The sequence below is a fragment of the Rhipicephalus microplus genome, chromosome 4 (genome assembly GCF_043290135.1).
Source record: "Rhipicephalus microplus isolate Deutch F79 chromosome 4, USDA_Rmic, whole genome shotgun sequence".
NCBI classification, from domain to species: domain Eukaryota; kingdom Metazoa; phylum Arthropoda; class Arachnida; order Ixodida; family Ixodidae; genus Rhipicephalus; species Rhipicephalus microplus.
The window spans coordinates 51,517,106-51,531,689 of NC_134703.1; the positions used below are offsets into that span (position 1 = coordinate 51,517,106).

General features: G+C 43.6%; 1 protein-coding gene across 2 annotated transcripts in view; it reads left to right on the forward strand.

The window, feature by feature from the left end:
- LOC119172648 (kin of IRRE-like protein 2) overlaps nucleotides 1-14,584 on the forward strand; it is a 140,763-nt gene that overhangs the window by 123,021 nt on the left and 3,158 nt on the right. For both annotated transcript variants that reach the window (XM_075892752.1, XM_075892754.1), the window contains 6 exons: nucleotides 52-387; nucleotides 1,115-1,384; nucleotides 5,766-6,041; nucleotides 7,509-7,687; nucleotides 11,374-11,551; nucleotides 12,550-12,649. In XM_075892752.1, coding sequence (XP_075748867.1) covers nucleotides 52-387; nucleotides 1,115-1,384; nucleotides 5,766-6,041; nucleotides 7,509-7,687; nucleotides 11,374-11,551; nucleotides 12,550-12,635 — 1,325 coding nt within the window. In that variant the 3' untranslated portion in view covers nucleotides 12,636-12,649. The remainder of the gene's footprint in view (nucleotides 1-51; nucleotides 388-1,114; nucleotides 1,385-5,765; nucleotides 6,042-7,508; nucleotides 7,688-11,373; nucleotides 11,552-12,549; nucleotides 12,650-14,584) is intronic.

The following is a 14,584-nucleotide window of genomic DNA, read 5'->3' on the forward strand; positions in this document are numbered from 1 at the left end:
ATTTCCTAACACGTTATTATACTACTCGTGCTTTCCCACGTCCTTACACAGGCGCCCCTGAGGAACCGTTCCTCACTCTGGGAGGCGAGCGACTGCGAGAGGGCTCCCGCGTCACCGTCCAAGAGCGCGAGGAGGTGGACGTTGGCTGCGTGGCGCGTCGTGCCGTGCCCGCCGTCCGACACATGCACTGGATGCTGGGAGAGACCAACATGACCGGGGCCAGCCAGTTGTTCGTGGAGTTCTCTCCACAGGAGGACTCGTACACCACGCGCAGTGTGCTCAGCCTCAACGCGTCGCGGGACCTGCACGGGCTCCAGCTTTCCTGCCACGTGTACCACGTGTCGTGGCCAACATCTACGGCCGTCGCCGCCTCGCTCGATGTTCTATGTGAGTCGTTCTGAAACGTTGTTTCGATGCTTAAAGTCGGAGAGGAATGTGCAAAGCAAGAGTATGGTCATGAAGCTAACTGCGATACGTTTCCGAGATCAGTTGGGATTGTGTGCATCTGCCACACAATACACAGCAGAAAAGGACAAGCAGAGGAAAGACAGTAAGGAAATCTGTGGTTTGCTAGCCTGCACTGAATAAATGGGAAAGAGAAAGATTTAGGCGCGTGTTGAAGTGCCACAGATGGTAAAAATCATTCCGCAGTCCTACTCAACTGCGTTTCTTGCACTCGTATTATAGTTTGGCCATGTGTAACTTCGGAATTTTGTTGTGAATGTGTTTTTCTATGTTCTTTATACGGTAATTAATACTCATCCTTCGTAGTAATAGCCACGGCAATCAGCTCATATGGCATCTTTCATATGAGATATTCGGCGTACTGCAGTTTACTACTCACCTATGGTAATAGCTTGGCTGTTGTTCGCCTTAAGATCCAGGGTATTCAAGATGATGTTACCTAGCAACATGAATCATAAGAACAAATGACTCGTGCTTCCCGTGTTTTTGAATCAATAAAATCAACTCACTGTATCTTATGTTGAACGTCATGAATGCCTTCCATACCCTTTGAAGAAAGGTTGAACGTGTTTCAAGACGAAAAGTGCAGTTTACGCTTTCTTATCATCTATACTAATTCTTATCTTCGTTTTCTTGTTTATTCTTTCAGATGTGCCGTCCTTCTCAATCTCCCGGGAGCCAGGCTTTGGTTTCCCTATCTTGGAGAAGATGCCCGTTTCATTGCATTGCGCTGTGGACGCCAATCCGCCATGCGCGCCCCGCTGGCTTAAGGATGACGGGCCTCCTCCCGTACCTCAAAGCCCTGACGGTTACCTGAACTTCTCAGCCATTGAGCGACAGCACGCCGGCTGGTACCGCTGTGCCGCTGTCCATCGCCTGGGAATGTTTGCATCATTCGGATATTTTCTCAACGTGCGATGTGAGTTTGCAGTTCATTTACGCCAGAGAGAGAGAGAGAGAAATATTTAAAAGGAAGAGACAGAGAGGTTAACCTAGACGAACTGGTTTGCTACCCTGTACGGGGGTGGGGAAAAGGGTCTGAAAGAGGATACCTATAGAGAGATATAAAATAAATTTAAAAAACACATGCGCACACATTTAGGGAGTTCCGATCACAGTCGTTTGGACAGGCCGGTTGAACGCAAGAAGCGCATGAGCGCCTTCACAGCCTTCTTCTGCGACATAAAGTCCTGTCGGCAGCGTAGGAGTCTTTCTTCCGAAAGAGGCTGATTGTCCAGTTCATCTAGTGTATTGCAGAGTGACTGTCTCTGCGAGCAGTATTGTGGGCATTCACACAGAATGTGCCAAGTTGTTTCATCACTGCCACAATGGTTGCATGCAGCAGTGTCAGCCATTCCTATGCGGAACGCGTACGCATTGGTAAATGCGACGCCCAACCATAATCTGCACAGCATAGTACCGTCTCGTCGGCGTAATTCCGGAGGAATTCGAAGACTGAGAGTTGGGTCTAAAGTACCTAACCGTGCATGGAAAAATTGTGACTCATTCCATTGTGACGTGGTGCGCTTGCGAGCAAGCATGCGGAGTTTCCGTGCAGCGTCAGTTCTGGAAAGCGGAATTGATACTTCATCGCTTTCAGTATGGGCAGAACGCGCAGCTCGATCGGCCCGTTCATTGCCAATTATTCCACAATGACTTGGCAGCCATTGAAAGGCTATTTCATGTCCTTCCTCAATGAATTGGTGAGTCTTTTCTGCGATCTCAAATACCAGCTGTTCGTACGGGCCGTGGCGTAAAGGCGATAGAAGGGATTGCAGCGCCGCCTTTGAGTCACTGAAAATTGTCCATTTTTGTGGCTGTTAATCGCTGATAAATTGCAATGCGGCACGAAGAGCTGTGAGCTCTGCTCCCGTTGATGTCGTAAGGTGGGAGGTCTTGAATTTTCTTGTCGTGTCTTTTATCGGTATAACAAATGATGCCGTTGAACTCTTCTGTAAAACAGAGCCGTCGGTGTATACGTGTATACAGCCTTGATACGTCTCGTATAACAAGAGCAGAGCAAGCTGTCTAAGAGCAGGTGACTACATATCTGCTTTTTTCTTGATGACAGGTATAGTTAGCCTGATATTAGCCTGAGTCAGGCACCAGGGAGGAGTCAAAGGCCTGGCGGCGGGTGTGAAGCATGTTGACAAAAAATCGCGGTATGTGGTGACCGTTTGGCAAAATGACGAACGTGGTCTGTCTGCCGGTAAAGAGGCTAGGTGGTGGCAGGGTGTTCGAGCAATATGCCTTATATGTGTCCGGAGTGCCTCAACGTCTATATGTGTCGTGATGAGGTGGTCACCGGCGATAGCTGTAGTAGCCATTGTTGACGCACTACGAGGCAAGCCGAGGCAAATCCGGAGGGCCTGGGATTGAACACTCTGTAGCGTTCGAAGGCTTGTTTTGCTTGCATTGGTCAATGCCGGGAAAATGTACGCCAGATATGTGTTGAAAGCTATATATGTAGAGAGATATATGAATAGAAAATAAGGCAGTCAGGAAAGCTACATAAATCGCTGAAAAACAGTAGCTTTCGTGGGACCTAGTGTACTTGCAGTTCTGAGCAGCCTGCTTTAAGAGCCCTGCCGTGGTGGTTTAATGGCTAAGGTACTCTGCTGCTGACCCACAGGTCACGGTATCAAATCCCGGCTGCAGCGGCTGCATTTCCGATGGAGGCGGAAATGTTGTAGGCCCGTGTGCTCAGACTTGCGTGCACGTTAAAACAACCCAGGTGGTTTAAATTGCCGGAGCCCTCCACTACGGCGTCCCTCATAATCATATGGTTGTTTTGGGACGTTAAACCCTACATATCTATCTAGCCTGCTTTAAGTGTCGAGGTGTGACAGTTAGTTTTCAGCGCTTGTCCTTTGAATGCTTATTTTGCGCGTGCTTGCTTGCGGCTTGAGGTGCACGCGGGAAGTTTTGAGCTGCTTGCCGTTCTTCATGCTGTAGTGTTCATTCCTTCCCACTTGTGGCGAAACAACGCACAATAAACACTGAACTACATCTGTGAAGACACGTTTGACTTTCGCGTTATATACCGATGACTAAAACGGCGGTTCAGCCATTTTATATATATATATATATATATATATATATATATATATATATATATATATATATATATATATATATATATATATATATGGTTCACCCTGTCCAACCTTGACTTAAAAAGCGTCAAGTTACACGTATTGCCATCGCCACCATTGCTCTCTGTCACCTTTTTTTTTGTTTTTGTGTCTGTGTGTGCACGAGCTTCACGGCCATGCTTCTTCATTTGCGGTGTATCTAGAGCGCAAGGGGAAATTTCTATTTCATTCGCGCTCCCTATCGTGCTTTGTTAATCGATAACACTGGTAAAGTGAACGGCAACGTAGCGCACGTGGTACATAAATGGTATACAAAAATGGATATTCTATTCGGTAAATCATCTCCTGAAGAAAGAAATTTAATGCTTGCAGAATAGCAGCACCTAAGACAAACCTTTATATGTGTGCGATTATTCACGAGCAAGGTGATTAGCGCCCACTGCGTTAAAATGATACACCAATCTTTCAAAAACGCTGAGCGGATACGTTATGAGCTTTAGTTATATAGATAAATCAAGTTGCATAAGCATAATCTGCTAAGTCTTACAACAATTTAGCATTCAGGAAGTCTTGAAGAACGCTAGTAAATATGGAGTGTTGCACGCGGATCTGCATTGACAAGACCTTGTCCTGGCGGTTCGCTAGCCCATTTTCAGTGGCTGAAAAAAATAAACATAATACTTTGTTTTGTTACATTTTTATTTGAACAAAAGACCATGTAACTACCACACCCCGCAGTCTGCCGCTTAATGAAACACTTTAGCGACGCTCATCAAGCCCTAGAAAACGAAGTTTTTTATTATTTTTTAACGTATATTTATGTTGTTAACTCCACGCTCCTTCAATGTAGAAAATAGCTATATAGGCCGTCAAGTCGCTTCGCCCGGGTTGTCTCTCTGCATGCGCAATATGTTCTGCTTTGAGCAGAAACGCTAACAGCGCCATCGTCACGCTGTCTAAACTTTAAGGATAGCTCCCTAAGAAATAAAAAAAAAGATACGACAGCAGAGCGAGTGACGTCGAGCTTGTGCGAACGGGAGCCGTCCCCTCAGAAAACTGTTTTGTTTTGATCGACGAAGCGTATACGCCAGCCGAAAAAGAGGAGGAGAGGAGTGGTATGCCGACGGGGCAAACTTTTAATTACCCAGTCAACTGCCGCGCCAGTCGGGTCCGCACCCGCTTAGGCTCAGCCGCAGCGCTATTGTGCGTTAAGCAGGGGACATTCTTATAACGGTGGCCACTTGTCTCAAGAATCCCGTCTTAAAAACCATGAAACGAGTTAGGGCGGGGGGGGGGGGGGGGGAGGGCACCCGTAAAGTTTACCCAAACCTCACTTCGCCCTCTCAAGTCGAATCGTTAAAAGAAAGCACGGCACCTCGCCAGGCCTCCCCGCTCTTTCCAGCTCCCGTCTTTCTGAACGGCACTTCAAACCCTTCAAGCGTCAATTTGCCATAGAGGCGGTCTCCTTTTCTGCCCGGCACTATACTGCTTGCGGGCGCGTCTTTTGTCGGGAAGAGCAGATGTTGCCACAGTAGCCTCCGCAGACTTATCGGCAGCGCGCGTCTTGCCCCTTTGACAATGGGCGTCGTTCTTTCTCAACCCTTCTTTACTGTACACTTAAACGAAAAACAAGCAAAATGAAGAAACTTGCGCGGTACGATAGTGTGTTCTCTGCGAAAAAAATAGCAATTAAAAAATTAACGGTCATAAGCGATGTCACATTAAAAAAAATCACAGAATATGCGATAATAACTGCCTTTCCCGCTTTCAAATGTCCTCCCAAGGAGCAAAAAAAAATTGTTTTTATGCCATGATGATGTTTTTTATGGTATGAGGCAAGAACATTGTTTACATTCGTTTCAAAAAATTGTTCTTGTTTGTTGGTTTGCCGCTTCATAGAAACTGTGAGAAACAGAACAGGCTTCTTGAAATATGTGTGGACAGAACGTGAAGCAACACTTATATACGGCGTGATGTCTAGAAGGACGGTGTGCCACTCACCCGACGCATTCTTGCATTTGTTTCTCTACGCAGAAAGTCTTAAAAGTCAATGCCCAGGCTGTCAAAAATAGCTGTGTTTATATTAGTGCACAAAGCTTTTTTTTGTCCATCTCTATCTCTCTCTCCCACACGCACACCCATTCATATACGTGACCATTTTGTTTAGAGTAATTACTGGCCTGCTTGATCGTGGCTTTCTCGCAGACGGCCCTGAGATCGTCGATCAGCCGCCGTCTAAAGTGTCGGCCGACTATGGCGAGCCCGTGCAGCTGGACTGCAAGGCCGACGGCAAGCCGCCCCCTTCCTATTGCTGGACGCGTGTGCGCTCGGGCCGGCTCGAGAGCATGGCCTCCGAGAGCTCGCTCCTGCTGGACCCGGTGTTGTACTCGGATGCCGGCAGCTACCAGTGCACGGCTACAAACCACATGGGTTGGAAAGAGGAGCGGGCCCGCACACGGGACATCCTGCTCACCATCTCAGGTTTCCTTCCTGTTTACACTCTGTTACATTTTAGTGTTTGAGCGTTACTGCAGTTATTCAAACAGACTGTCCTCCGATTGTAGCCCTTCCACGTGGGCCGGCATGTTGGCGAATAGCTTCCTATCTCAATATTTATCTATGGTATCTTCAGTGTTCGGTATGAAACAAGAAACTCGTCTGATGCCCTCTACCTTCTCTTCTCGATCTTGTCAACTAAGTTGGGTCACTGGCTATTCGTTCTCAAGGCACGCGTGTTGCGATTTCTTTGGTGGGATTGCTGAATTCAAACAATAATGAACAAACAAGGTTTTAAGGCAATGCCTACATAATCTTTTTTACACAAAACGTTTCTGTCGTACACGTCAAATAACTTTTATGTGTTGTAAGTTTTCTATACCTAATGTCACCATCCTTGGTTAAATGCCATTCAAACGCTTCATTCAGAGAGAAAACCTAGGGTGTAGCCACCAAAACTTCATTAAACTTGTCATGCGTTCCTGCATTTTAATGGTCAACAATTTGGCTCAGCTGCTTCTTTAACATAAAATTGCACTTTGCTCTGAGTGATAGGCTTAACAACGTGAAGTATTCTCCTTCCTAAATCATATCGCTTATCCATTAACCTAATATAATTAGCCAAACTATTAATCTTATAACTGCAAAGGAATCTTTCCACACCATTGAATAGATATATAACATTAACAATCTGGAATTAAAATGTAGCATTTGACAGTGCAGTGTGAACAAAAATAGGCTTCATTGAGAACAAAATCTATGCATTCTGAACGAGTGAAAAATAAATTTAAAAACGTTTCTATATGTCAATTTTGCGGGCACTTCTTGTCGAAAAAATTTTCGTCTTCGAGAAAAATTAGGATGAAGTACTCCAAAATTCTATAGTGTTGACAAAGAAGGCTTTGTTTCAAAAAGGGCACTAAAGAGAAAAACAATTTTTCGCGAGTCAGTAACATACATTTTATATCTCAGTCCCGAAAACACCCCTTTTACCGCGAGACAACGCTAGCTAAGCGAAGAAATGCGCGAAAAGCAAATGCGGATGGAGACACCGCCTTCGAGATTGCCTAACCAAACACCACGTCATTGATTTTGACGGCGTCTAAAGGATCCTATACGCAGTTTCTAATCAGTAAAAGTGAAGTACATCGTCGTCTCTGGGTGCTATAGACCTAACATACGTAGTTTCAACAACTTTAATTGAGGCAACGCCCCGAAAATACGAAAAGTACATTTTGAAACTTTTGACGTGACACGTCGTAATTTCGGTGAGAAATTCAAAAATGAAACTTCAACATTGATATTCTCTGCAAATAATAAACTCATGTTAGTGAAACTTGTGACATTATAGTTCCCGGACTACAATTTATTGATCTAAGCTAAGTTGCTGTTTCCAAGTTTTTTGTGTCCCTTAAAATAGTACATATTCTGGCCTGATTATAATTTATCCAGGGCGGCCTGACGTCAAAGCACTGAACAAAAGCCTGATGGCAATCGTGGGAAAACCGGTCAGGATATCTGTTCTGGTTTGTGCCAACCCACCGCCGACACGAGCTTATTGGATTGTCAGACGCCTGCTGCTCAGTCCCGGGGAAGCGGCTCTCACACATTATGTTGCCCATAACTACAGTGTAAGTACATCTTGATTTTCTAAACACGATAATGAGGAATCACCCGTTTTTGTCATCATTTTTAAGCTAAAGCAAAATATTCTGAGAACCTGATGGGACTGTTGCGGCTCCCTAGGTGTGTTTGTGTGTGCGTGTGTGTGTGTGCGCGTGTGCGTGTGTGTGCGTGTGTGTGTGTGTGCGCGTGTGTGTGTGTGCGCGTGTGTGTGCGTGTGTGTGTGTGTGTGCGTGTGTGTGTGCGTGTGTGTGTGTGTGTGCGTGCGTGTGTGCGTGCGTGTGTGTGTGTGTGTGTGTGTGTGTTTGTGTGATTGAGTGAGTGAGTGAGTGAGTGAGTGAGTGAGTGAGTGAGTGAGTGAGTGAGTGAGTGCATGCGTGCGCGTGCGTGTTTGAGAAAGTGAGTCGCACCACTAGCACGGCATGTCACCACTGCTCCGGTGCGGTTCACGGATACGGGAAAACATCATAGCCCGCAGCTATAATAAACACGTCCTGCACAGCCCATGCGAAAGCACGTAGTATTGGACAACGTATTGCACAAAGTATTAAAAGGAACGTTCCTCAAATCTTGGCTGTGGCGGCTGCATTTTCAATGTAGGAGAAAATGCTGTTGGCCCGTGTGCTCAGATTTCGGCGCACGTGGAAGAAATCCAGGTGGTCAAAATTTTTGGAGACCTCCACTATGGCGCCTTTCATAATTATATGATGGTTTAGGGCGTTAAACCCCACACATCAATCAATCAATCAATCAATCAATCAATCAAAAGGAATGCTCGAACATTTGACTCTGGCTTGGCTAGCAGCTAGCCATGTCACTGCATTGTAAACAACTCTGGAACACAACTAATTCACTTTCAGGAGTGAACGTGTTGATTTGTCCGATCGGTGAGAGCTCTACTCTGACGTTGCAAGAACGCACATGCAGCTTATGGCAGTAAACTAGGCTTTTTTTATTCTTTCGTTATAACTTCTTGTGTCAAATCAAGTTGTTGACTGCTGATTGTTGTTGATACAAAAACTGTTCGCGTAGCTGCATCACAGTGAAACTGTCATGTAGAATACTTTGGTGTAAACAAGCAGGCGCAGCTAATTTATAAATTACAACATCAATAAATTGAATCTGGTAAGCCACCACCTGAGGTTACCAAGATGGAACTGTCGGTACACCCTACTCAATAAAGCATATTTCATTTTCTGGTGAGTTGCAGGAATGTTAGTGCATGTGTATTCAAAATATTTGGGGAGTCACACTTTGTATATAAAGGACCTTTTGCTTCCGTTTGCGTTAATTCATTGTAGTTAGTCGCTCAATATAACCGACCTTGGCAGTAGCCGAAGGCAGGTTTTGCGCGGGTGGAAAACTGATCCATATAAGATATGGGCCTATGGGCACTGAATATAATCAGAACTCCTAAGACCGTATTTTAAAGGTACTATATGAGCACTTTATATGTATTCGAAGAGCTACGAGATTTTGGATTTTTTCTGTAATTGCTGTCCCCCGCAAAAAGTGGCTGCCGCTACGTCGCTTCGCGATATGTTTACTTTGCGTCGGTTTGACATACGCCAAACATGTCTCTATCATGTCATTGCAACGTCACTACCCTGAACAATTGTTCACCGATACACTTGTACGGCTATACTTGAAACGGTGCGAACGACCCCGCATGCCCCAACCAACCAACCGATAACACGTGAAATACCACTTGCATATGAGTGTCTGTTGTGTCACGAAAAGTTATAGGATGATTGACTAAGCTCCATCGCTTGCACTGTTTTCTTTTGTTTGAAAGATGGGAGCAGTGACGCGAACGTACCACTCACAGTGTGGCAGATAATATTAATAATAATAATAATAATAATAATAATAATAATAATAACAATAATAATAATAATAATAATAATAATAATAATAATAATAATAATAATAATAATAATAATAATAATAATAATAATAATAATAATAATAATAATAATAACATGTCGGGTTTAACGCCCCAAAACACCATGATATCTTGGGCTCTTGAATGTGCACCTAAATCTAAGTACTTGTCCTCAAACGTTTTTCCTTGCATCAAAAATGCAGCCGCCGCTGCCTGGATTCGATCCCACGACCTTCAGGTTAGCAGCCGAGCATAATGATCCTGCTGCAAGGAAGTAATTTAGCCTTCCAAAGCCCATGGTGATTCTATATAGCGGACATGTAAACTTAGCCGCTGTTTCGTATATGTGAGAAACTTTATGTACTGAGATTATTTCCTCTTCCCCTTAACTGTCAGTTTAGGATAACACTGTAAGCACACCTAGGCCAACATAACGCCACTGGTCGCACATTATCCATCATGTGGCGCGATGAATATTGTCATACTACGTGACAGTTGTTAAGCATACAAGCCTGTTACTATCACACGTAAATGAAATGCATAAAGGAAAAGGGTAGTAATATCTGCGAGCCGGACTTGGAAACTTTATGTGCAAAAAAAAAAGTCATCAGCTGTACACAATAAGCTAATGCCACATATAAGGTAGACGAGGTATTCTGGTCGTATTTGTATTTTTCATAACCAAGTGTTGAAATGAATTTTCTGAGGGAATTACGCCCGCGTGTTGTGAAACGCACACAAAAAATTAGCCCCGTATCTACATGTTACACTGCAAATGTCGTCGAAAGACGATAGTCTTGCGCCTGGAAAGAGTGAACAAACCATTTATTCGATGTGTTGCGTAAGAATATCGGTGAATGGTGTTGTGGAGGCGCTGCATTAGAGTGCCTCGAGCGTGCAGCGGAGACGAACGTGCGCATCAAGTCATGTCACACGTGAGACATGAGCGCTATCTGGCAGCTATCTTAGAAAACGAAGCACGCGCGCCCTTCTAGGATATAATAACGTGTGGAACGCAAGGCGACGGGTAAATGCCACCACCACGTCGTCTTAGCAAAGCGTTGGAAAAGCTTGCCTTTTCGTGCAAGCGTTGCATAGTCAGCGCAACGTGATAAACGCTACGGTCCTTAGAATTACTTAAGTATGCGTTTTCTAGTAAGAGACACACATACAGAATGTTCGTGTGTTCTTATGGTGCCTCATATATGCGCAATAACTGCTTTTTAATTAAAAATCGCACAAGTATGAATGCTGAGCCTTGACCAATATTGGCGGGCGCTGCAGATAGGGTCGGCCGTTTGGGGTATCGTCTGGTGCTGTTTAAGGCACCGTTAAGTGTGGACAAACAGACAAATTGTACAGACGGACCAAAATTTCTGCGTCGAAGGTCCCAAAAAAAACTATCGTATTTAAGATATCAGAAATTACGAGTTTCTTCTTTTAAGTCATAAGTCGTTTGTGTTGGTATCTTGCAGCAGGTCAGTTTCGCAATAGCAGTAAATATTACTTCGGGGTTTCTTCATCGACATAAAAAATAGACGTATAAACAATCAACGTCAGTATTCCGCAGCTGCTAATGGTAATGTGACATATGGTAATCTATATTATTTTTAACAATGCTTGTTTGAATGTTGATTAAGATCATGACTGTTCTGTGGTTGTTTTCTTTCATGAAACTATAGCACCTTCATTTTTTGCGTACCTGAAAAATTGTAGCCAGTTGTGCATTGATTTTACAACTCTTTAAAATTTTGATACCGACTATTTTGCCATGCTAAATGCTTGTTTTTACCTCTTCGCTTTTTACAGAGTGCCGACACACCATTTTGCAGAATCACATCCCTGGAGATTAGGTCGGTTCACCCCGAAGACGCCGGGGAAATATTGTTTGTTGCCAGAAACTCGAAAGGCATTGATGATGCTACTATTATTCTCAACGTCACACATCAGGCTGGCTTCTCTTTCACTGAGGAGAACTCTTTCGCAGGTATGACGAGAATGAAGCAGCTTCAACGTTTTCACGTCTCCCAAATGGCGCAGTAACGACATATCGTACAATTAGATGGTATTTTTCTTACTCTGCCTGTACTATGTTTTTTCTGTAGAATTTTCTTAGTTATTGCTGTTGATCCTTAAAGTATCTTATTCATTCAGAGCACAACTACAATGCTATAGCCAGCTTAAGTGCAACCGACAGTGAGATTATTTGGAAAAACCAATATTACAGTTTTAAACCATCAGGTTATATTTTATAGCTAACGGATATCACTGAAGTGAAAGTATGGTTTGATTACTACTGTTTTGCTACGAGGCTTGTGTGCCAGTGATTGCCGCTTTGGCAGCACAATTGTTAGGCTCGAGGTTTGCTGAGTGTCGCAGATTGAAAATTACTATCATAATGAACTGACGCGCGCTCTTTTCGTGCTTTATGCTTCGCTGCCATAACACCTGCACCAATTCGTTCGACCTGACATTCAAGAACCAGTAACGAGGAAAGAGAATGAGAGATTAATTGGCAAAAGAATGTTGCCAAAGCAAGGTTCGAACGCGCGTAGACAGCTGTCGACCTTATCAACTTTTTCACAAACTTAAAGCTACCTTTGCTGCAATCGCGCCTGCATGACAGAGAAGCCAGCTAACACGCTGTGAACTGCGTGGTGCGTTACTTGCTCACGCTCCGACGAGGGAAACGCATACATAAGCAATTCGGACCTCACATCCACTTGAAGGACGACAGGTGCCGCGATTAATTGGGTGAATATGCAATGTGTAAAAGCGTTTTTGCGGATTACAAAAATGGTCTATTTGTTGTTGTTTCCGAAGCCCACATCTGTTCCTACAATGTATCGGGGTGCATATGACCCATTCGCATAGTTTCTTTTTTGTTTTAATTTTGTTTTCACTGTTCCTTATTTTTTCTCTGATGTTCTTTTGCGACTTACTGCACCCAAAATGAGATGTGATTTTTTTTTATCTTACTTGCAGAGAAGCTAGAAATTACCTGGATGTTGACAGCGTGGTTGAGCGTAGCTGTGGCCTTGTCCGACAGACTAGGACGTGGTGCAAGCTGACACAGATCTTAAAGGTAAGTAGCTCCATAAATGATTTTTGGATCAACAACTGAATGATATCATTTATGAAGTGCCCTACATGTACATCATTCCACATCCAGACAATCATATTCATCTGATTACACTCCCACGTATAGAATCACAAATATCCAGAAACCATACAACTCACATGTTCCTGTACACTCAACCCGCTTTTATAAGGTATAAAATAAAGTTTGGCGGTTAGCAGTTTTATTGTACTTCATTAACCACTTTTCACTATTTAACCTTGCCAGATATCTTCAATATTTCAATTTACCCGATATATGTTGGGCACAACTTTTATGGCCGAAGTGCGCGCTCATCGAAAACCTTGCCCAAACACGAGAAAAGCTTGTTAATTCAAACTCGGATAATTGAAACTTACAATTATTTTAAACTGACGCCCTGGTTCCTGCACCACCCAGTGTATTTCTATTGGAAAAAATCCCGATAATTCAAACGCGTTGTATCGACACCGGTTAATTTGTACTGAATAAAGCCCCTATCATTCATCGTTCCTCAAAGAAGTCGGCTCCCAGTGATTGTAGTATGTTGCGAAACCAAAGAAAACCAAATTCGCTAGAGATACAAACAAAAAACTCAACAGCTGTCTTTCGCAGCAGTTGAGAATCCAGGTACTGCACTGAACTCTTGGGAAAGATTCAAATGATACTCGTGAAGGTGGGACAGAAAAATCACATGCAAATGCAAATTACTGATAGCTTTTAGTGTTGATTGCATTAGCTAAGTAATATAATGAACGTGTTTGGAGGATGATAGTTTAAGTGTATTTTGGCATTAGGACTCATTGATCACATGAATGCATTTCGTTGCTTGTTCCTCGCGTATCTCTAACTGATCAATTAACTTTGTTTGCTGTTAGAGCTTCGTGAATTCCTACACGAATACATAGTAGCACCTAATTCATGTTAACGAGAACAGAGGTGACGTATTTTTGTTTACTCCACGCAGTGTCGTGCATTATCTGTTTATTCTAGTGCCCACCTGCTTATTTGAACATCGCTTGATTCGTGCACCTGCGAGTTTACTGCACCTGCGAGTTTTACTGCACCTGCATTAGTCGTACACCTGCATTTACTGCACCTGCATTATTCGTACACCTGCACTACTGCACCTGCGAGTTTAAAAGAATGAGCTTTCACTGTGGTTTGAGTGCCAGTTTTACGTAAATATGACCACTTCATATTTAGAAAACTCCATTTGACGGAAATACTTGTCATGTAAGTTTATCCCAATAACAGTACGGAAGACAATTTTCCTGAAGGTATAACAGACACAGTGTACACATAAGTGACTGTCTGCCATATTTGAGGCAGATGTAAGGTCGCCACGGACAAAGATTAACACAACTGACCGGTGGCTGGAGCGCCATAATTGAGACAAGGGGCGGTGCTGTTCCCAAGTGTCCAACTAGCGAGAGTGTCAAGCACATTCCTTTTTTCAAAGCATAGTTGGCTGGCGAAAAGGTCTTCAACAAATAGCTTTTTCGAGGCAACAGTTCTGGAATTGTTTTTTCAAGCATCTTGTGTGTGGCCATAAAAAAGACAAGAAAGAATGGAAAAAGCACACGCCCAATGGTGCTGCTGACAAGGAGAACTTTTTTTTTTTCAACCACCAAGCTGACAAATATACCTTTCTCTGCGCATGACAAACCTTTAACCATAACACACAGACACACACACACACACACACACACACACGCGCGCGCGCGCGCGCGCGCAATAAACCGCGTGATTAGGCTGGAAGTTTTGTATGACGAAATTGAATTCTTATGAATAGCCGGCAAGAAAACAGTGCGCATGACACGTAGTCTTGTTTTTTTACTCAATGACGGTGATGTTTTCTTAACACAACTTTCGTCAAATTAGTCTTTCTGTTCAGCTTCGATTACTAATTTAGGTATTTGA